Source organism: Cupressus sempervirens, chromosome 2 (genome assembly GCF_028749045.1).
Source record: "Cupressus sempervirens isolate cs-2001-9-10 chromosome 2, ASM2874904v1, whole genome shotgun sequence".
Lineage (NCBI taxonomy): Eukaryota > Viridiplantae > Streptophyta > Pinopsida > Cupressales > Cupressaceae > Cupressus > Cupressus sempervirens.
In genome coordinates, this window is record NC_143119.1 from 211,401,790 (window position 1) to 211,427,441 (window position 25,652).

Here is a 25,652-nt window from a genome sequence, read left to right on the forward strand (position 1 = left end):
AGATTAAAGATAAGTTGCAAAATGTTGGTGAGGACATGAAAGAAAGTGTAGATGGATCAACCATTGATCCTAGTTCCTACCTAGTTCACTACACTAGAGTAAAATTCTATAAATGGGTTCACCATGAACAATTAAATGAGGAAGTTAAGAAAAGAGCTAAAATTAATGAGATGAAATACTTGTTATTACTTCATCTTGAGGTTATGCAATGGCACATGAAAAAGCCCAAGGATCTAATAACTACACCAAGATTATCAATTATTGATCACATAACAGACCTTGGAGCCAAATTGAAAGTGGAGAGGAAGACTCTAAAAACATTGAAGAGAAATTGGGACACTACCATGGTTGTTATAATAAAGAGCCACTAGAATTTTTCTCATCAATTGTGAATATATTTTTATGAAGAAATTTTACATTTTTGAGTTTTTGGCATAATTGTAAAAAGGGAGGTTATGATTATGATTGTATGTGATGTATAAAAAGAAATGATATATATGTAGGGGGAGTATATGATATGTATTATGTATATATTGGCAACCATAAGAATTTGAAAATGTACACAAAAAAGATTTTGCAAAACACATGTTACACCAAAACTAGGGACATCATGTGAAGAAAGTATGTATTTAGGGGGAGTTAAACAATTTTTACTTAGTCAATTTTTAATCTATGGGAAGGATGTTACCCCTACATACATCATCATTGTCATTAATGCAAAAATTTTGTTGGCGAAAAAAAAAAATATTAGTCAGCACTTATAGCGTTAATTGAGCCAAAACAAACTAGAAGCTTAAGTATGAAACAACTATAACCGAGCATTGTATACAATAAGAAATTATGTGTACACTAAGCAAAGATTTAACTAAGATAGACAAGCTTAACCAAATCACGAGGACACCAAGTGACAACATATCCTCTGAGCATAGATAGGGTACTTACAAAGCTACACAAGAAGCACCTAAAAGCTTGAAATGGTGCATAATTTTATCTATTGAGATATCACCACGCAGGAAAGTATATTTTCCTAAATTGGGGAGAGTATTTGATAAGATTTATTAGGAAGAGTAATTTGATTTTGTATGATTCCAAGGTAGAGCATGGATCAATAAAATAAAAGAAAGGAAAGGAAGGTAAATGAAAATAATAAGGATGATTCCATATCATTGATTTTGATCTATAGCATATTCCAAAAGATTCATAAACCCAAATTAGGTTATAGATCATAAGTCGAAAAATGCTACTTTATAAGGAAATAAAAGGGTCAGTTTAAAGGTTGTTGTTGTTGATGTTGTTGCTACTATGTTATGTTGAGAAGGGGTTATGCTAGAGGAATGAAATGTTGAATGTATTGTAGAGAAGAGTACTAAGCAAAGGAAAAGGGAACGATTAGACACATAAGTCACATGAAGGTGATAAGTTGTTGAGAAGAAGAGAGACCTGGAAAGAAAAGTAAGTTGTGCGTAAGCAAATCAACTTCACTATTATTTTCTCACCATTGCAGAAGATAAATCCTTTAACATGGTATACTTAGTAGTCCTATTACATGTCTCTTAACCGAGTGCTCACTTTTTATTGTGATGCAAAATCCTTAAAAAGGTAGATCCTTACAGATCTTTTTGTATTACTCTAGATAGAGTAAGTCACTAGAAGTGATAAACATCATAGCCCTAACAAGGCAACTTCTTACTACAGCAGTGATGGATTTTTGGGTGTCATCTACACCATAATTTTCCCTCTAACCTAGGGTTTATGTAAGACCAAAACATTTGTTTCATGTGTTATATTGTTATGGTTTATGATTATATGCTTACAATGTGATAGTTTAGTTATGTTTACTTTTATTACAAGTATTGAACATATGAATGTGCATGTCTACTGAGTGGATAAGTAAAAGGGAAAATCAAATTTGAATAAGTGTAAAATTTTCAAGGATACTAATTTAAACCCCCCCCCCCCCCCCCCCCAACATCTTGGCTTTCCTAGACAATTCACCAACAAAATTATGGAGAAAAAGTGATAACTACACAAAAGAAGTCATCACCATGTAAACAAAATTAGAACCATAGAAATTAGAGTATAATTACATAATTTCTCTATACAATGACCAAAACCTTGATTTCTTTATGATTTTTATGTAATATTAATTCATGATGATTAATATTGAAAACGTGAAAAGAAAAATTCTTTTTATATTATTTTAAAAAAAAATCAAAGAAATTAATTATTTATAATTTAAGTTTAATAAGATTTCAAACAAGGAAAAGGTTAAAATTAAATTATTATTTAGCATGTAAGTAATTCAATAATCAATATTAATTATTGTAATAATACATAATGATAAATATAATAATTAGAAACAAATTTTATAATTAGCAAATTTAATTCTAGAACTTGTAAAATATATAAAAATACAAAAAAATGGCACTATAAGAATGACTTCAAAGTGATGCCATGATCTCATTGGTTTTCATTTTTCTCCTAAACATAGGACCAAATTGATAATTAAACAAGCGTAATAAATAAAATTAAAGTGCATACAATAGCAATGACTTTTAAAAAAATGAATAAATCTTATGTTACAACATATATACCAAATGAACATTATCAATGATAAATTTGAACAAAGTTATAGATGTATAATAACAAAGATCTTTCTTTGTTATTGTGGTGTTGGAGCTAATGCTCAACCTCAAGATGTTGACTTTTATAATGTGAATATTTTAAATATGCAATCATTTAGTTTAAAATGATCCATCTTCTTCCCAAAGAAAAACAACTATAGAATAAAGGTAGTCAACCTTATACTTGTCTTTCTATTGTCATAATCATATTTAAACTTATTTAATCACCTTTTTTTTTTATAAACATACCTTGTTCTCCACCACAAAATGGATGATGCTAATGTTGCAAATGCTGCAATACATGCCAAAATAATGAAGGTAAGATTAAAACATGTGCTTCCCTTGCACTTTGTTCCTCCTTGCTTAGCTGCCTCTATATCATAGAAATACCCTGCAACCCATACGGATAAAAGGTACAATATAATTGGATTCCCCATCACCATGACATTATATAATGTCCCAAAATGGTGTAGTCCAAATAAATCGGATACAAAAATCGAATTTAGACACCATATTGTTCCATAACCAAATCCTATGAAAATGCAACCCATGTAGAGAGCTTGTGGATATGTGCCTGCTATTACCATAAGAAAATACCCACAACACAAAATGAATTGAGCTAGTGCAAGAAATATTGGTCTTCCTACTCTAAATTTGGATAACAAATAATCAGATAAAGCTCCACTCCCAAAGCGGCCTAAAAATTGACTTGCCGATATCAAAGTGACAAACATAGTGATATCCTTTTGTACAAATCCAAGAGATGTTGCAACCTGGCTCATGTTGCTAGTTGTCACTTCACCTGATACTATTGCAGCTGAAGAAGAAAACATGACTAGGAAAAAATCAATGTTGCAAATTGTTCTCCACAAAGAACTATTAGCATACTTCATACTGGGATTTTCTTCACAATTATTTGAATCTTCTTGAATAGTAAGTGGCTCCAAAATTAATTTTTTTATAGTTGAAGCTCTCTCATTATCGTTAGCTTTCCAAGTCACGTACACAGGTATCACTAAAAGGACAAGTGTAACAATGAATTTTGCTTGATCTACCTGTAAAATCTTAATCTCTTGGTAAACAATATTTGATAAATCATCTTATGTAAATTTCTATTTAACAAACCTTTATATTATATTTTGAGAATGAATGTACTTTTTAAATTATTAGTTAGCAATGGTATAAAGCATAATAATTAAAAAATTAATGTCCAATTTTTTTCATTTTTTGGGGGGAAAAATGTAGGCAAGCCACTAAATATATATTTATAATAAATATTGGATTCAACATCTCTTTAGGAAAGAATCCAAAGAGAAAACCCTAAATCATAGCAAATACAAAATAAATGTTTACAAGTGAATCCAATGAAATTAATACAAATGACCCAAATGAAAAATAACATTCCAAGTTCATCTTCATATCCAATTTAATAATTCTAAAATATGTTATTTTAGGGAAAACAAAAATTAGAATGTAATAAAATGAGTATGTTACATATAATAGCTAAACTGTCTTGAATAAATAAAATAATTATTTGAAATAATTTTCCAATTAAATAATAAATATTGTGATGAAATAATTATTTATAAATAATATAAAAAGTAGATTGAAATTTATATCTCTAATTATTTACATATTTTATAAAATATGAATGCTAGTTTTCTAATAAGATTATTGTTATTTTGAAAACTATAAAATTAAAATTTAATAAATATTTATTTGTTATATTAAAAGTAGAAAAAGGGTGTTATCTATTTGAACTAATAGTATGAAGGAATTCAAATATGCTATAAACCAAACAATAATAGAAAAATCACAATACTTCAACAACAAAACAAAATAGAACAAGAGTCTTTAAGAATAGTTACCAATAAAACCATTATAAGTCTTAGAAAAGTATAAAAAGAAATAATACTAAAATCAACCACCTAGTGGCTAAGTGAGCACATTGCTCCAATCATTAGCAATGAACTTAAACATTTTCTTATAGTTTTCTTTCTTTTCAACACCCTTTCCTTAACACCTTTTATATCAAGAATAAAAAGGTCATCGATAAATTCCTCACACATTAGCAAAACCCATATATATTACTCATCATGCTCTCTACAACACTTTTTTCCCTCAAGATCTCCAACTCCATTTCCATAGTATTGAATTCCTTGTAGCTGCCTACTTTGATGCTAGGTGTCTTCTACTTCTAGTAAAGAATATTGAGTTAGGTCTACTGGTTTTGTTTAGGTTTTGTTAAAAATGTGTGTGGAATCATCATAGGTGGACTTAAATGGTCTTCCTTCCTTGTATTTCATATCTATAAAATTATCTTCCTTATAATTTAATGTAAAATCCTCTAATTTTTTTCCTTTATTAGTCATGCACCCTAATAGTCTATTAGAGTTTCAAGTGTTAGAACTTCTATTCTTATTTGATTATTTTCCCAACTCCTCCTCTCTAACAACTTCTTGAATTGAAATGTGGATATTGGGTTTTTATGGCATTGGGATAGGCTTTTCGAGCTCCCAAGAATGGTTGCATTTTCAATATTTTGAAGTCCACAAAATCCTTCAACAACAATGTCATGGGTGGAGTTCCATGCGTGCTAGGTTATGAAAGAATTTTAGCAACCTCAATTATATCCACGTTCTTCTTCTTGCTAGTACAAAATTCAAGAATAGTCGTGACATATGGAGAGCTAGAGTGTGTATCTTTTGTTACAATTATTTTTTAAAGGGTCATAGGGCAAGATGAAAATTATAAAGATAAACAATGAGATATTGATCGAGATGGATAGACTTCCTATCTTAGGTCTTGGCCACTTCAACAACATCTTTAACCAAATTTCAAAAGAATTCAAAGGGAAAATAGAGAAAAAATCAAGTCATAGTGATAGAAGTAATTATCCAAGGGATTATTATAATAGTAATTGACTTTAAACCTCCCCTCCAGGGGGAAAATTTCATAATCACTAAACACACTTGATCCCGTGGAGCTGGTAGCTCAAATTTGTCAAACCAACCATAAATCTTAACATGTTTCTCATTTTACTAAAAGAACTTGTTCAAACTATCATTATCCTCCACCCTACTCTATTGAACTTCCATTTCCATCTTTTAGTTGAGAGACTTGTTGACTTGACTATGCCATCTTAATTTATGTTGAAGGGGAGGTGCAACCAACCTTTACTCTCCTATCCTGTAATAGCTAAAAGATTAAACTTTTCAATATAAAAAATATTTAGGATAAAAGTTGTGTTTTATTTTCAAAATTTATTAATTCAAATACCAAAAGAAAATAATACAAAAAATAAATGAACTTGAATTTTTTAAAAATAAAATGTAGAAAAAAAGTTTAATGACATATTTTAAATCTGCAAAAGCCCTATGTTTTTTTTAATTAAAATTTAAATATACATATTCACAAAAAAAGGGGCTGAGGGATACAAGATCACCCTGCAAGTTCAAATGGTTGAAAGCCGAAGATCAATAATCCAATTTATCATTATTTTAATATTAATCTAAATAATGTATATTTTTATTTAAAAAATTCATATATTTGGTGGGCTGATAATGTTTTATATTTTTTTTAGCTTTTTCATTACTTTTATATATAGACTATTTTTTTCAAAAAATATATACTAGTTTTATTAACATGTTCACTTTACTCATTACTATTATACTTACACTATCATGATTCTTACATAAATAAAAATAGTTTTTTATATAATTTAAATGTATCCCATGGATAAATGTGGAGACTATTAGGATTAATGAGCTAGAAATAACAATTTCATGCAAATATAACTAATATCATAAATTAATAAAGCACACAGAGGATAACACAAGATACAAAGATTTGACATGGTTCACCCACTTTTGGGCTATATCCACCAACAACAAGTCCAATATTCTTATTATCCAAGGATTACAACTTGATTACAATATGTAATTCCTTATAGTTCAATATCTCTACAAGAAGCTGCAATCTCATCATACATAATGAAATCCCTAACCATAAGCCATTTTATACAATCTTTGTACCACTTACAAATTAGTGATAGAATAAGACGATCAAAAGAAAAAAATAATATTTGATGTCTCTTAAAATAGTAAATTTATTTTTGGCATTGGGGGCATTTCCTGTTGATGTTGCCCTGTATTGTGATAGGGAGCATTCTTGGGGCCACTGACCCCATAAGGTGCATTGCCACTTGACTCAACCTAGGGCATTGCCCTATGATCCTGCAAGGGGCATTTCCCCTTGAACCTTAGAGCATGGAGGAATTGCCCCCAAACCCATGTAGTAAAATATGTGAGGAAATTACATCGAATGAAGTGGGAAATTTTTTAACTTTTGAGTATGATTAAGCTCCACATCACAATAGAGAGATGTCAATTTATAACTATTTGATTTAATTATTTTATTTCCTTTTATTTTATAAATTGTTTATTTATTTATTAGTTTATTTAAATGAATATATCTTATTTAGATTTGCATTAATAAAAAACAAATATTCCAATATTGACAAAAAAGAGGGGTGTCACAAGACAATAGATCCATGAAGATTTAAACATAAGGGTTTAGTCCTAAAGGCATAAAAATATAACAATATTTCAATATCAGTAAAAGCTTGTGCACCTAAAATGATAACTCACAAAGAAGGAACATTATCATTATTTTTGCTCAAAAAATACATAGGGGCAAAGTTGTGTATAGGCTCCCAACTAGTGAGAATGTTATTCTTATTATTTTCATCTCTTTTAAGCTTCCAACAAATAAAGAGATGGAAAGTGAAAAATAATAAAATTTACTCAGTCTATCTTACCCATTCCTCATTATAAGAGTGGTCAATATGATAGTAGACATCATACACAAAGACCAGAAAAGCCTTGAGGGTTAGGAGGAGGACCACTGAAGTCATGATCACCAAAGTTATCATATTTGGAGGATCAACTACAACAATATTTATGCCCTCAAGGAGAACTAGATTCAAGAGGCCAACATGTGAAACAATGTATGGATAGTTTCCCCAATGGTCTAGAAGCTCCCATAAATGAGTTATCTCAAGTAAAACTTTGTCTATTTACACTTGAATCTACATGAGCACATGAGAACAAATTTAATCTTCTAAGCATTAAAGGGAGCATTTCTCTATAGAAGATTTATTGAGTAAAGTTGCATTTTATCCTTTCTGATGCTTAAGGAGCCACCATAAAATTGGTCACTTTGAGAAAACTTGTGATGAAGGAAGTGCTACTCTTCATGTAGAACCATGTTTCATGAGAAGGGATTGGGTTTGAATGAGTTGAAGAAGTCACAAAACCTAGTTCCATGATCTTTGACCCCACAGACAAAACCAAAATATGTTTCAAAGATTCAATTATACAAAAAAAAGGCAATTAGGGAAAATAATCATATGAATCAATTGGGCTCCCTTAGAGATACTTTGTTTTAAAATATATTAAGTAGAAAGGACCAATTTTGGATTAAGAATCGTATCCCAAACTTCTTGAACCCTTTTTCTCTATAGCTACAAGAGGACTACAATTACTAATCAAAGTGGGTTGATCTATCATTGAAAGGTGAGGATAAATCTAGGAGTATCCCTTGGTCCCAATTTGTAACTCTAGAAAGGATTTTTAGGATAATATTGAATCTAATCTTTATATAATGGTTTGATATAGTGGAGTACCAATACATGGAGGTTCAAGTGACGGATAGAATCAAGAACCAACTACTAAGTTGTATAGTATTGACCAATGAGAATGAATTTCACTTTGAAAACCTACCACATGAGAAAATTCTTGGTGGTAGGTGTTAGCATGAATACTGATGGTATTCATATGAAAGATTATGATAGACTTGTTGGAGACATGATTCAATGCTTATGTGTTTCATTCATGATAGTGTTTTTCATTGATGTCATCATATACCTTATTCTATGAAGATTACTAGAGTTGAGGAAGAATTGTTTTGTACAATCAATGGTCAATGAGTAGGGTTATACATTGTTGAGAATATATTAAGTAATATGTATGGATACTATAGTTATGTGCATGTAAATAAATATAAAGATGTGACAGAGATATGCAATATTTAATAAAGGTAGCTTTTAGAGAGAGTTTCTAGAAAGTGAAAACTAGTAAATTGATTGCATCTTTTAGCAAAAATATAACCTGTTTAAGCCAGCTTAGAGGAAGATCAAAGACATTTTCAAGCTAATATGGTTGAGATGTCATAAACAAATGTTCACTCTATGGGGTTTGGCAAAAATTGTTCAGCATATGATTTCCAAGAGGCTAACTATTAATAAAATCTGTATAGGAAGTATTAAATTGTAATTTAACATATTATTCTATATCTTATTGATTGTTAATCTCATACTAGTTTTGACTAGTGATTTTTCATACACTTAAATCATTTACTTAGTTCATGCCAAACAACTAACATATGCCAAGCACAATAGTGAGTGCTAAGTCACTCATATGTTGAATCACTCAAGTGTTAGTTAGATAATATGTGCCGAGTGATTCAAGAGCCAAGCAAGTAGTGCATGCTAAGTCATTAAGATGTTGAATGACATCATTGAAGTCACAATATGTGTCGAGAACTTGCAAGGACTTTAGATGTCGAGTAACACAATTTTTCATAGGTGTTTGTATTGGTAGAAACTACTATGTAAACCATTTTAGGGCCAACTTAATGATTGAATTATGATATTTTGGTGATAAGGATGAACCTCAATTGGGAATCCCTATGTATTACATGCACCTAATCAGGTAAAGGGAAGGTTTAAGTGGAAATATTGATGAATCACAACTGTTGATTCATATTTAACCCTAAGTCACCTAGGTCTTCTTAAGGAGGATAAACCCTAAACTTCATATGTGAAAGAAAGGAAATGAAATAATGATCAAGGATACTTTCATATGCAAAAACTAGGAAATTCATGGTGACCATGACATTATGATCTGAATTGAATTTCAAAATTAATTAAAAGAGAAGAAAGGAAGGAAACAGTGAACAATAGAGAGTCATCTAATCAAGAAGGATCAAGTACACAGCAGGATAGAGGTGATTTTGTTGGAATTATGATATATTTTTCATTAGTCACAACACTTATTCGATTCTGAATGCTTATTGAGCTCATCACCTAGTCTACAATTCACACTGAGCATTCAATAGTTTCCTTATAAAATCCCAAGTTCACAGTGGTTACCGAGCAATTAGTGGTTACCGAGCAGTTAGTGTTTACCGAGTGATCAAGGTAAACAAAGCAATTAGTGTTTACCGAGTGATCAAGGTAAACAAAGTAGTTAGTGTTTACCGAGTGAACAAGGTAAACAAATGAATCAGTGATTACCATGTAAACAAGGTAAATGAAGGAATCAGTATTTTACCAAGTGAAGAAGGTTATCAATGGATTCAATTTTTACTGAGTGACACAATATTCACCGAGTCACCAATGGTTACCAAGTTCCAAGCTACTTAGAATGATTAGTATGGATTGTGCCTCTACTCTTACCGAGTGCATGACGATGCAGTGTATTGTAGTGGATGCCGAGTGTTAGAAGGTCACCGAGTCAGCTTGTGGAACCCGAGTTTTCTATAACCTGGCCAACTCAATAATGTTTGTTCACTTGTGTTTGGCTGACCTTGCCAGTGTAAATATTGGAATGGTATATATCATTTGAAATGATGAGATGTTGAATATAGTTGAGTGTGATGTGTTGCAAATTTTTTTAAGAAGAGGGAAAGCAAATCACTAGCAAAACAGAGGAATACAACAAGGTCAACATTGATGCAAAAAGGATATATTTGTCACATCAAGTGATCAAAGCACAAGGATCTTATCACAAATCAGTTGCAATTAGATCCACTGCTTCATCCTAACAGGTGAATCAGTTTTCTAAATCCTTTAACAAGGTAGACTTAACAATCTTTTGTAAATCTCCTAACAGAGTACATACTTCATTGTATGTTTATAAATCCTTTAACAAGGTGGATCTAGCAATCCTACTTGCTCCTAACAAGGCAGATCATCAGAAGTGATCATTGTAAGCCTTAACTGGCCAACTTTATACTGTAGTATTGAAGTTTTGTGGGTATCATCCCCGCCCCAGTTTTACTTTCTAATTGGAAGGTTTTTGGCTCATCAAATCTGTATGTTCATGTGTTACAAATGCTTATCTTTTCATGCATACAGTAGATTAGATGGATACATGGTAAAAATATTAGTATGCAGAAATTGAATTAAATTTTTAGAGTTACTGATTCACCCCTCCCCTCTCGATAACCTTGTTAGTCTTGATTATCTCCAACAGATTTATCATCAAGCATCAAAGTGCTAATCAAAGGATCAATGCTGAGACATTTTAATAGGTGAATCAATTAAATCACTTAACAAAGTAGTCCTAACAGGCTATATTAAAATCCTCTAATAAGGTGCTTACTTAATTGTGAGTTGAAGTCCTTTAGTTAGGCACACTTCTAATAAGATGATGAAATCCTTTAACAGGGTAAAACCTAATAGTCTTTGTAAGCCTTTCATAGGGAAGATCATCTTTCATGATCAAGCATTGTAACCTTCATTGGATACACTTTATTGTTGTAGTATTGAAGATTTGTGGGTGTCATCCCCACCCTAGTTTTACCTTCTCATTGGAGGGTTTCTAGGTAATCATATCTTGCATCATGAATGTGTGAATTTTTACTTACATGCTTTATATGTATATGATTTACATGATATTTTAGTTAACTTATTGAATATGTGAAGTAGATGTGTGGTGAAAATTTATGGGTCAAAGTTTAAAGCACTAATTCAGCCCCCCCCCCCCCCGCCTCTTAGAAGTTTACTTTTCCTATTGCAATTGCAACAATTGGTATCAGAGCTTTATTGTCTAAAATTGAAGCCTAACAATGTTCGAGAAAATATCTTGGAAATATAATTCTACAAGTTGGGAAAGATTATTGAGAATTAGGGAATTGAAATACAACTCATTCTACATCAATTGAATGAAGCAAGAGATGATCTAAAGAAATCATTGAAGAGAAGGAAGGAAATTGCTATTGAGGAGAATGATACACAATACCAAGAGATGGACACTACTAAGCTATTTGCAAATGGTAACTCTAATGAATTTGATGCAACCATTGCATATCTAATGGAAAAGAATAGAACCCTAGTTTAAAAGATTAGAAATTTTAAGATAGAACAAGATACACAAGCCATATTACTATGTGAGGTGACCAAATAGAAAAAAAAGCTATGCAAGACAAAGCCATGGTTGAAGATGAAAAAATAATTTTTTCTAGAAGACTAGAGGAAAAATCATCAAAAGTAAATAAGATTGCTCACATGTAATTGGAAATAATGAATTAAGTCATGATTGCTAATCATAACATAAATTATAAAGATATTGAGATAACAACATTGAACTTGCAAAATGAACAATTGAGAAATGATCTAAAATGGTAAAAGTAGTTTGTTGAAAGATTCAATTAACCAAATAAAGCTATCAAATATGTGGAATAGTTAATGAGGTCTTCTAGATCTAACAATGATATGCCTAGACTAGGATACACAAGTACTGAAGAGGGAGAATCATCAAAAAGTGTTGAAGAAAGAAGTAATAAAGGTAAGAAATCAAAACCTACTTCTCATAATTGTGCTAAGAAAGGAAATATTGCTAATGTGTATAGGAGCAAGATTGTAAATTAAAATGTTAAGCAGAAGAGCATGGGTCACTACCATAAGTGCAACAAACAAGGTCATTAGGCACATGAAAGTAGAACCATGACCATGTATACTCAAAGATTTGAAGGATATTGTTATAACTATTAGAAGTATGGTCCAAGAGCTTTTTATTGCAGATCCAAACCCATTTGGTCATCAAACAAGCAAAAAAAGGTAAAGAGCAATGGTAACTTTTATTACTAGAATTATAATACAGGGTATAGTTGGCACTACTATCAAGAGTATGGATATGTACCTAAGAATTGTATTAGAACATATTTCAAGAGTGACTAAAAAAGGTGTTTGAGTCAAACCACATATTTTTGGTTGTTTGAAGACTAGTCACATCAGTCGATATTGTCCAACAATGTCAAAGGAACCAAGTTGTGAGTTCAAAAAAGGCAAAGGAAAGGCAAATATTAAAAATTTCAGAAATGAGATGAACAAGACATGGAATAGAAAGGAGGATTACAACACATCAAGTGCAGATGGGATCACTTCACCCAATGGGTCAACTGATCACACCTCATCAAACTAAGAAATCGAGAGGTATGTGGGACTGATATTTAAAAGTTATACCATACATTAGTTCCAAGGATCTAATTCTAAAAGGTTTACATATGCATGAATAAAGATGCAAAGAGTTATTAGAAATCTAGGAGAAATCTTTAAAGTTTTTTCATCTTTTTCCATGTTACTACCGAGCATGAAAAGTTTCTTATGGTTGCTGAGTGAAATATTAGTGGATATTGAGCTAACAGAATTGGTTAGTTGAAGCCAAGCTCATAATGGTTTTCAAGCTAGTGGAAAGACATGTGGATGTTGAGTGAGCCAAATATCAATTGATGCTGAGCTTACAGCTGTGTAAGCACTAAACATTAATTTTAGTGTTTCAAGTGATATTTGATCCATATCTACTCATTTAACATAATTTGAAATCAAGAAAGAAGATGAAGAGCTAAAGGAAATGTGGAGAACTTTTATTTAAGTTTTTATAGGAGATTTGAATGGCTATTCGACACCATTTCATCAAGATTTCTAAGGTATTTATCATGTGCCAAGTTACATAGTTTCAAATTTTTTAAACCCTAGATTTACATGATGGCATCTAGTTCTTCAAAAGAAAAAGGTGTAGAAGGAAATGAGGTTTTAAATGTTCAATTAATTATTAATGACATTAAAAAACCTATTTTCAAGGCTATTCCAAACATATCATATAAGCAAGATCCCTCTAGTGCATTGTCTATGATACCACCATGAGTCTTAATGATACAAGATGTTAGGAATCTTTATAATTGCAAGATTGGAAGCATAGGTGACATGGAAATTAGAGAAGCATAAGGAAGATTATGTGAAAATGGAGTATTGAAGGAAGAGTACAACATTGTTGAGAAGAGAGGGTAAACTCATGCCCTGGACTTTTTGAATGTCTTCAAAACCAAGTAGATTAAGATTGTCTTAAGTAGAATTCATGATAGCTCTGTATGGTTAGAGAATGACCTAATTAAAATTACAAAGAAAATTGTTCATAGGGTAATAGGGTAGTCAACCCTAGATCGGCCAAAGACTATGAGAAGTGAGTCAAAGGAAGTTATTAAAAAGAACACAGGGGCCATATGGAACAAAAGGGGAATGACCATTAACACAATCACAAATCCCTTGATATCTTTTATAGTAAGCGTAATAGCTCATAAGTTTTATCAATTAAGAAAATTGAATAACCATGCATTGTAGTGGACTTGGGCTATAAAATTGTGAAGAAAGATCATGCTTATGATCTTGTCGAGTTGTAGTTGTAGCAATTGATTGAAAACCTAGGAGAAATAAGGAAAAAAAGAGAGTGCTCAGTGAAAATTTGGATCTATTTTGGTATGTATTTTATTCTATGTGCATAATACATTTCCTAAATTTGGTAAGGTTGCATGGAAAACAAATAGATCAATTGTAGTACAGATAGGAGAATTTATTGAACAATTAGGCAATAACTTTGAGTCAGTAATGACTAGTTATTTTGAAAATTTTAAACAATCTATGAAGAAGAGACTAGCAATTCCAATCTCACCTGTAGAGAAACATTATGATGATGTTTTCTTCCTAGTTAACACTGATCACACATATGTACAAGCAACAAGTCCTAGAGTGAGATGGCTAAGGCCATTAGGTTATGAGATGAATGTTGATGAGGCCTCTGTAACAGTCATAGCATTACTTGTAGAAGAAGTGGACAAAGAAGCCAAAGCATTTGGTATTGAACTGGCCAAATCTAAATTCACTATGGAGTTGAAGACTACTCTATATTCAACAAGAATAAATTAGTCAAGAAACTAAAACAAAAATTTGGTGAAGGAATCAAGGAAGAGGAAGAAGAAGATGACAAAGAAGAAGAAGAAGACACATAGGCTCAAGCATCATTGGCTCTAACACAAGGTCAAGGAGAGGATCAACAACAAGAGGAGACAAAAATTGTAAAAGGTGCTAAGGGAGAAGAAGCCAAGGAAGCACCTAATCCTTCTAAAAAAAAGAAAAGAAAAGAAAAGACACCTATAGTGACAAGACAAAAGAAGGTTGCAAAGCCTAGTCAACCTAAACCAACAACACCTACCACTAGGGCTAGTACAAGGGTCACTACGTAGAAGGCTAAAGAGGTAGCCAAGCCTAAAGAGCAAGAATATGGATCACAAAAAAAGCCAAGAAATTATTTTTCTTAGGCTAAATCTGATGAGGAGAAGACTAAATCTGATGACATCAACCAATTCTATGTGGTGAGTCATAGTACCTCCTCAAACCTAGATAATCTATGTGAGAACAATAGACACAATGCTAATTTGTTGTGTTTCTCTCACATTGAATTTGATAACCTTGGAAAGATTGAGAAAAATCAAGTAGAGGAGGCAACACATATGCCATGATGGCTACATTCAAGAAGACTCCTCTAGAAATTTCTAACTCCATACCTAAAAGTCTATATGATAGAGTTGAGAAGAAATGGCATTATTGTTTAGACATAGAGAAGCAGATTAGGGAAAAAACCCTCATTCAAGTTATGCCAGAACTTAGCAAGGAACAAATGTCTAAATCCATAAAGAAATATGCTATGAAATTTGTGTCTAAGTATAGGGTATTCAACATATTATAGAACAACATAGAGGATTTCATAAAAAAGTCCAAATAAATATGGAAGATTACATATGGACTAGCCACAACCAAAGATGAGGAACAAGAATCTATTGAGTTAAAAGATGATAGAGAGGATAAAAATGAAGAAGGCATAATTGAGGGAGGCATTGATATGAATATTGATGATCAAGAAATAGCTGAGGAAGAGAAACAACTAGATTAGAGTGTACAAGATATATAGATGTTGAGTGCCATCCATCCATAGAAAATAAGTGTAAGTACTAAAACTATCAAAGTAAAGGATATTTCTGATTCTATTGATAAGAACATCAAACTCCTAATAGAGGAAGATTTGAAAAGAATACTTGACCAATCCACACTACAAGCCAAATTATGTGACAACCCTATATTGGTAAGTGTTGATGAAATTTATAAGTTAGAGTCTATGACTACAAGGGAGGAAGTGAAAACACAAGACACACCTATAATCACTTGTCAAGTCACTAGTGTACAACCTTCACCAAATTTAGTTTTATATCAAAGGAAGAAGATAGTAGGATGCACTATTAGTACACCCATGGAAAGCACTCCAGTCTCACAAAATGTTCAAGAACCTGAAAAAGACAAGGTTGAGATAGTTGAAGAAGATAAGGTAGAAACACTAGTCAATGATGGGATACCAAGTCAAATAGGTTAGGTAGATGTACCTGCACCTCCAACACAAGTTCAAGGTGCAATTGAAATCAAAAGGCAAAAAAGGACAATCTTGAAGAGACAAATGTGACAACCAAGCTAAAGGAGCTAGAAGCAATTCAAGCATTGGTAACATTACCAAAATCAGGAACTCCTTCTAGTCAAAATCTTTAAAGGCTGAGCATAGATGCAACACCTTTGCAATTCTCAGTGTTGAGTCCTAGCTCATTTAAGGTAGAAGAGGTAATTCATTATGGAGATGTTAGCCTAGATGAAGAAATTGTTTTTCTTGCATTTAATTATTTAGCAATAAAAATTGAGCAGATGGGTGTACTTCAAGATGCCCTAGCAAGAAAGAATAATCAAGAACTACTCAGAAGGAAGCATAGGAAGAGGTAGGCTTTTCTTGAGATCAAAGACATTTTCTTAGATGCATTTAGTCTTCCTACTCTAGATGAAACAAAGCCAATCATTTGAAAAATTGACCAACATAGTGGAAATAGTAAGTGATACAAACCTAGACACTAATGCCAAATTATTAGAATGGTCTGAGAAGAGTTTTGAAACAAAATGAGTGAGAAGATATCTAGTGATATAGCACTAACCCAAGTTGCATTGGAAACTAAGATAAAAAGTGTGAAGAAGGTACTACAAAACATTTTCTCTCTATACACCAAATTGAATAATCCTACACTCTTCACACAAGGGATAAGGAATCACATCCTGAGCTTGAAAAGTCAAATGCAGTCATCTAGAGCCAAATTTCCCATGACTCCAGCTCAAAGTGAGAAACATTTTAGGACCCTATTGTAAACCCAAAGTTAGTTAGAAACACTATAAGTTGATGAAGCCAACATAAGGGCTAAACTAATTAGCATCTAGTCTACATTGATTCCTCACATGGAGATTCTACACACTTATGAAGAATGACCCCAATTTTTCTACATTAGATGGCTTAGTACACCTTGCTACCAAGCTGGCTATCCAAATTAAGTCTTTGGAGGTATCTTGTGATAATTGGGATGCATCTCTTAAGATTATTCTTGAGGTCCATAAATCCTTTTCAAACAAGTACACTATTAATGTATAACCCATTGCCATTAGTGTCAAAAAGGGGGAGTAAGAGCTAAGGGGGAGTAAAGCATAGAGTAAGAAAATGGGGAGTAAGAGCAAGCAAGTAGAAAATAGAGAAATAATATTAGTTGAGGCAAATCTACTCAACAAGACAAAGATTTTGATACAAAATACAGTATAAAATAGATCAAACAACTCAAGGGGAGTTGATGGGTGTGCTTTTGTGTGTTTTTTTCTATATATTTCTCTACATGCTTCCACCCAAGTTTGTGTCATTCCACTCCCATTTATGCCACTCAGTAGTAGAGATTTAAAAAATATTGATAAAATGTAAGCTAGGAAGAAATCATCAAAATATCTACCAATATGTAAAATTTGACATCAATTTGGGTCTTCTACAGGAACAGACAATGGATGACTGAGTGGCTACAAGAGCTAGGAAATGATTGGATCAACTATATATGTCTATTTTTGGCAAACATTTTGTTTCTAGCTTTTGGTTTAAAATGACTCTCAATAAAGAACAATGTTCTTTTATTATCAAACGATCAGAGGCTTGTAGCCTAGATAGCATTTGTTTCTTTTAGATGAATGGCTTACAACCATAACAAATTAATTCCACTATGTTTAGTATTTTAAACAATATATAAGTATATACATGATCATATGAAGATGTAGGATTTGAGAAAAAGCGCACAACAAATCCACGAAGCCCAAGAAAATCGAATTGCAGAAAACCTGTCACAAAGAAGAAAAAGACAAGAAGAGGCAAGGGTTTGATCTGAAAAACTCAGACGAAGAAAAATATTATTCAATGGGTCTTCATAATGAAAAATACAAAGAGATCAAACCTTATAAAGGAGATCAAAACCCGAAAAGGGTAACCTAAAGCCTAAAAAAGCTAGGTTGCAAAATATAATTAATAAGATATTAATTATATGCACCTACAAGATAGCTTAAGAAAACTAGAGTAATAAGCAACTTAATTAATTAAATCAAAGTGATTTAATTAATAAGTGCAAACAAATAATTACTCTAACAGCCCCCCTTAAGCGAAGCTCAGGAGGTAAGCTAACCTAGCACAACTATGAAAGCAAGAAAATTGGGTCCTGGCAACAAGGCCTGATCAAGTACCCAATCACAACAAAATCTCTATAAAGAGGAGAAATAGAGACAACCACATGGGAAAAACCCTACTCCAAAAAGAGATAGCAAAGAATGTTCTAGAAGAAGGAACAAAGAGATCAAAAGAGAATCACTGAAGCATCAAGAACCGCAAAACTCTGTCAAAATGTTGATCTGTAGAACCTCCATGAAAATAGAAGGCATGAACCGAGCATGTCTATATGGTAGATGATCCATCTCACCGAAATGCATAGGTAGCCAGCCACTACAATTGCCTAGTATGTAGGATCAAGTACTAAATACATAACTCACACCAACAAACCATCAACCAAAGAAGCATAGAACAACAATATAACCCCCCTTTAATGTAGGTGAGGTGACATGCAGTTGAAAAGGTAGGCCAAAGAATCTCCTACAACATAGGAACCAAACACATCGAGAGTGAGGTACATACACCAATAAAGGCATGTGTCATCGACACTGCATGATGAAAAAGAGAAAGAGGGCCTAGAAGCGGCAAACAACTATCCCCCCATGGCACTTTATAAAATAGTGTGAATACAACAAACCACAATGATGAAAAGGATCCTGAAACACAAGAGTGGCACTTTATCTTAGTGCGTTGCATAAAGATGCTTACAATGAATATCAACAATGATTAGAAAAAACATAAGGCTCAAACAATAGAAGGTAGAGCCCAAAATGAATTATTTGAAGCAACAAAATTGATCCTTAGACCTGAAACAAACAAGGTATCCACCGAAATGCTAAAATGTAAAAGACTAAATAGGATGTTCCTAGAACAAAATCTAGAACAACAATCAGCATCACTAGAAAGAGCACAGAAAGATCTTTCCAGCGATATAAAGAAGTCCAAAATCAGAGATCGGATGCTCAAGATATGCCTCCCGAAGTGCAAAACAGAACATCAAGATTTGATTGCCAAAACAAGCAACCAAATTGAATCAAAACCCAAAAAAACCTATACCATCATCTTCCTCTTAGAACCAGCTTTCTAACACATTTTTTGGATCGAAAAAATACGTCTGTATGCTCAAGTTACGAAAGAAAAACTGATAGGGCCTCTAAAAATGCATGAAATTTTTTTTTTTTTTAATAAAAAAATAATAATAATAATAAAAAAAAACTTTAAAAAAAGGTGCCACCCAAAGAGTAGAGGCAGAGCGAAGCTTCCAGTGGCTGCAGTGGTGGGCAGGAGGCGCCACCGGCGGCGATCACTAGAGCCGCTACGGTCAACGGACCGCCAACGGTTTTACCGCAACCGATTACTGCTAACCGCTAGTGGTCTCGATGACCGCAGGCAATTTTTTAAACTGCTGTAGAAAAAAAAGTTGTTTTTAATCTTTCTTTTTGCAATTTTTAGCAATTTTTTGCCTCGATCCATGTGCTAAGGGTCGTATAGGGCTATTGGACAAAAAAAATTTGCCTCCCAGATCAATGTTGTCCAAATCGGACAAATTTTATATCAAAATGGGGGTTTTGACGCCTTCTAAATCCATCCATGAGGTTTTTTTGGCCTCAAACTACTCTAAAAATTAGCGACCCCCTATTTTCTCAAAAAAAGCTTGAAAAAACACCAGATCTAATCTGTCGAACCCTTGTTCTCCTTTTTTCTTAAAACACCGAACAAGCTACAACAGATTTGGCTCTGATACCATGTAAGATTTGAGCAAAAGTCTACAACAAATCCATGAAGCCCAAAAAAACTTGCATGCAGAAAACCTATCATGGAGAAGAAAAAGACAAGAAGAGGCAAGGGTTCGATCTGAAAAACTCAGACGAAGAAAAATATTATTCAATGGATCTTCATAATGAAAAATACAAAGAGATCAATCCTTATAAAGGAGATCAAAACCCGAAAAGGGTAACCTAAAGCCTAAAAAAGCTAGGTTGCACAATATAATTAATAAAATATTAATTATATGCACCTACAAGATAGCTTAAGCAGACTAGAGTAATAGGCAACTTAATTAATTAAATAAAAGTGATTTAATTAATAAGTGCAAACAAATAATTACTCTAACAGAAGATATATGAGGAAGACATTCGCATATCAAGTACATTGTAAACCTTTATATTGCTATTGGAATCAGTTTTGAATCGATCTCAAGAATTTTGTGTTAGTTGTGTGCTCACTAATTGGACCAGAGGAAGGGCCCCCTCTTGGAGAATCCTGGTGAAATCATTTTGATTTACATTATGGGTGTGAATGCATTGTTGGTTATTTTATTTAAGCATATATGCAAAAATCCTTAAATTTTCATAGTGTGAGTCATGTGTTTAATTCTATTTAGATTATTAAAAGATTTGGTTATTTACTTAAATACTAGTTCAAGGCCATTTCCCTACAGTTGATCATTATTTGCTTGCTTTAGTACTAATAAATAAATTACCCACTTTCAATCTGTCGTACTTTGTTATACTCTATTGAAATCTTCCTATCGCCATCCATTACTCACTGGTAAACTTATTGCCACCTCTCCTTAAATTTCTTATCACATTTCACTACACTCCATGTCACATTTCGTTACCTTGGTTCCATACTATTATAACTAGCTTCTTGTCGCAACCAGTTTTCCTATAACAACTCAAGTTCACTTTAAGTCTTAATTGAAACATTCATAAAACATGGTATTCAATGTTTAAATCATTTAAATTTGTGATTATGATATACTTTAGATTAAATGTGATAATATATTGAATGTGATTCCCTTTCTAATTTAATTTTTAATGTGCAGTTTTCAATTCAAGTAATTAAAAAATTCTTAGTTTTGTGGCACATAGAAAATTGAATTCCAAAAGCAACTTGATTTATTATCTTCACCCCTTGAGCAGATAGAAATTATATCTCTTGCAAGTTTATGATTCTCGGATTGACATTCTTAGGGTATTCTTTTGATTCAATCACATCCATAAATATACCATCAAATTGAACCTCAATTTTATCCAACATTTTTGGTGATGTTGTTGGGGAGAGATATTAAAGGTGTGAAATTATAATAGGTCAAGATAGGAATAGTGAGCCCTTGAGAAGTCTTAAGCAATTGTTGACCTTGCTTAGGATAGTACCTTTGGTTTCCACTGTAGTAAATCATTTAGGTGCATGAATAGTCTTAGAGATAGTCAAGGTAGATTTGTTAAGAAAGAATCAATAGGTAGTTCAAACATTCAAAAACCAAAAAAAGAGAAAAATTCATCAACCATTGAAATCAATCCAAAGAACGAAGTTAGAATCTAGCCATCTTCTCAATCCACCTCTCCTAGCACACCTTCTGAAATTTTTCAACAATTTGCTAAGTCATAAGAAATTAGGTGTAGTAAGCCTCCAAAATCTCTAGAACAACCCTTTAAAACATGTTATACACCTTGGGAAACCAAATTTTTGGAAGAAGTCATGGCTGACAATATTGAAAACAACAATCTAGGAGGAAATGATGCTGGAAACAATGGAAATACAATTGTTCAACACAATACAACCTTTGAGTTTCCTATTCAGCCTCCTAAGGAAAATGCTCCTATGAAAAAAATTCCTCACTCAACACTTCCCATATTTAGAGGCTCAACCTCCAAGGATCCTGATATTTTCATATTTGAATTTAATGTCCTTTCTAATAGCTATGACTATCAAAGTGATGCACAAAAACTAAAGCTCTTTCCAACTACTTTGAAAGATGTTGCATTACAATGGTATATGAGTCTTAGGGACATTAGAACATGAAACCAAATGAAAGATTTTTTTTATAGAAAATTATCAAGATTATTGTAAGACCAAGGAAGTATGGGATGAAATATTTCACATGACTCAATGAGAAGAAGAGTCTATTGAAGATTTCTTGGAACATTTTGCCTTTAGCTTACAATGCTCAAGGTGTCCTAATTTAACTATAGACACCATCAAGATGCTTTTCTTAAGAGGGATTCATGATGAAACCATGGATGCCATAAATTTGATTGGTAAAGGTGATATTTCTAAAATTTCTTTTGAAGATATTTGTGATATATGTAGGAACTATTCACAATCTCATCGATCTATTTGCAGGAATACAAGGAAGTTTTCCACTATGTGTAATACATTAGGTATCTCCAAGCATGAAATTGGTAATTTACTTGAAGATCTTAAAACTGACTTATTAAATCATATGGGCAAACAAATTGACACTTTGTATTCTCACAGGAAACATGAGGAAGTTGAAAAGGCCTTAGCAGTATATTGCCCAACTTGTCATAAGTAGCATGGACCAGAAGATTTCCCTTATAATTGGACTCATGTAGCATCACTCGAGGAAGCTAGCAACACTTCAATGCTACAACCTCTCCCTAAAGGAATGATTCCTATGGCATATTCTAAAGAACCGGTTTACTATATGGCTCCATAATGCTTGTTTTTACCTAGAGGGTTCTCCAATGAATATTTTCCCAAACCATCTCAGCAATTCTCTAACCAAGGTCCATGGTATGGAGGTTATTAACAAACCCAACCTTATCAGCAATGGTCCCAAAAATTTTAAACTAGTACACAACCATGGCATCAGGCACGAAGGCTACAATCTTCATATCCACCTCTACAACCATTGTATCTACCTTTGCAACCTTATACGCAACCTTATCTCCTATAACAATCATTTCCTCCACTACCAATGATAAATCCCTGTCAGCAACCTCAATAATTTCTTCCTCCCATACCTCCATCATCGTTGAATCCACCACAACCACCTAAATCCACATCCTACCAACTCAACCAAATCCAAATCCTAATAATAAGCCCCCTCAACTACTCTATCATAATGAGATGGTTAATTTTCCTACCTATCCAATGAACACGGCTGAGTTGGATGGTGTACACCTCAAATCTGGGAAGGCTCTTAAAGGACCTACTATCATAGAGGTCCCTGATGAACTTGAAGAGGAGTTAGAAAAGGAACCTCCCTTTCTTGATCGATTCATTCATTAGCCAAAGCTTAAAGAAACTACACATTCAGAGTTTGATATTTAGAATGAATTGTGCAATGTTAACGTCAAAATTCATCTTTAGTAGGCTCTTAAGGATATTCCAATGTACAATAAAATGGTACGTGAGTTGTGCACCTGATGACAAAAAAAGGAGGACCCAAAGACTATCCAAGTTATTGGACAACTAGTAGAATTAATGTTGGGAAATTTCAACATTCCAAAATATGTAGATCCTGGCAGTCTTGTCATCTAGGTAAGTATTGGTAGAATTGTTATTCCTAATACACTTTTAGATTTAGGTGCTGCTATAAATGGAATTACCAATGAAACAAACATAAAATAGTCCTTGGATGGACTTAGACCTACCCCTATAGTGCTTCAGAAGGCTGATCAATCCTTAGTCAAACCAAAGGCGGTTGTAGAAGATGTTGTTCTTTCCATTACTAGTTGGGATTATCCAACTGTTTTTATGATCACTAAGCCCAAAGCTAAGTTGAGGGGATATCCTCTCATTCTTGGAAGACCTTGGCTAGCAGCTACCAATGCCCACATTAATTATCTATTAGGTAACATGATTATTTCCAATGGTGAGTGAACAAAAGAGTGGACCTTATATCCTCCTACTCAACCACTATTAGATACTGAAGACCCAACATGGGTTGGTAGTGATTTAGATGATTATGTTCCAATCCTTACCATTGGGAAAGTACAATATTTTGAAGATCAAACCGATGAGACCATTTTAGTAAACTTCCTTCAAAATAGGTATGATTCTAATGATATCTTGGAAACTATGGTTTTCCTTTCTCATGTGACTGTTGACTGTCCTTTTGGGAATTTTCCTTTAGTTAGAAATCCTCAATCCATTCAACACTTCCTCATGTTACATCAACTTCTACCAAATCAATGTTTTTATAGTCCATTATTGTCTTTAGAAAAACCAAAAATATCATCAAGACCCCTCCTTAGTGCTCCTACATTCTCAAAACCTATGGAAATCCTACCTAGGCGTACCCTCGATATTAATCCATAGTTAACACTAGCTTAGGTTAAAGATCTCATAAGTATGCTTAAAGAACATAAAGATGCATTTGCATGGGAGTATCAAGACATGTGAGGTATTCATCCTAACACTTGTACTCATCACATTTACATAGAAGAAGGAAGTTGCCCAGTTCGACAACCACAATGCAGACTTAATCTTGCCTTGCATGATATTATCAAAGAAGAACTATAAAAATTCTTGAATGTTGGTTTCATTTATCCAAATTCAAATAGTAGGTGGGCATCTCCATTGGTTTTTGTTCCTAAGAAAAATGGTAAGTGGCATATTTTTGTTGATTATCGAGCTTTAAATAAGGTCACTAAGGACCATTTTCTATTACCTTTTACTAATCAAGTTTTAGATACTCTTGCAAGAAAATGATTCTTCTCTTTCTTCGATGGATTTAGTGGGTACAATCAAATCTACATCACTCCAAAAGATTAGGACAAGACTACCTTTACTTGTCCATGGGGAACCTTCACATACAATGTTCTCCCTTTCAAGTTATGTAATGCCCCTGCTACATTCCAATGCATATTATTAAGCATATTTGTTGATCTAGTTAATGATTGTATAGAATTTTATATGGATGATTTTATTGTTCCTAGAAATGCCTTTGATGAAGCTAAAGATAACTTAGAGAAAGTGCTTAAGTGATGTATCGACAATAATTTGTCTCTAAGCCACGAGAAATGTCATATGTTGATGATAGAGGGAATTATTTTAGATCACTTAATCTCCTCAAAAGGTATATAAGTTGATCCCAAAAAGGTCCTAACAATTCAAGACCTCCCCATACCTTTGACCCAAAAAGATGTTCGGAGTTTCCTTGGTCATGTTGGGTATTACACGAGATTTATTCAAAACTCTAGTAAGATTTCTTCTCCTTTGTTTGCTCTATTAGTTAAAGATGTTATTTTCACTTGGAACCCTGAGTGTCAAGAAACCTTTGAAATTATTAAGACCAAGCTTGTAACTACTCCTATTCTTAGAGGTCCTAATTGGAAATTACCATTCCATATTCACACCGATGCTTCTGATTTCTCAATGGGAGTAGCACTTGGACAAAAGGAAGACAACCTCTTCTATTCAATCTACTATGTTAGCAAGAACTTCACTGGTGCCAAGGTAAATTATATAGTAACTGAAAAAGAATTTTTAGCTATTATTTATGCTATTAATAAATTTTGGCACTACATTGCTGGTTATAAAGTGTTTGTTCACACTAATCACTCAGCAATTCAATTTTTAACAAATAAACCTGCAGTAATTG

The 25,652-nt window shown here is 32.9% G+C and overlaps 1 protein-coding gene across 6 annotated transcripts in view; it reads right to left on the bottom strand.

The window, feature by feature from the left end:
• The window catches only part of LOC149571787 (protein NUCLEAR FUSION DEFECTIVE 4-like), a 147,851-nt gene that overhangs the window by 64,616 nt on the left and 57,583 nt on the right, over positions 1-25,652 (bottom strand). Inside the window, exon 2 of one of the 6 annotated variants that reach the window (XM_089813197.1) lies at positions 2,592-3,679. The exons of 2 other annotated variants lie outside the window; for them this stretch is intronic. In XM_089813197.1, the coding sequence (XP_089669323.1) occupies positions 2,849-3,679 (831 nt within the window). In that variant the 3' untranslated portion in view covers positions 2,592-2,848. Of the gene's footprint in view, positions 1-2,591; positions 3,680-5,502; positions 5,814-25,652 lie in introns of those variants that run through there. 3 more of the 6 variants (XM_089813204.1, XM_089813200.1, XM_089813201.1) reach the window with 3 other exon arrangements.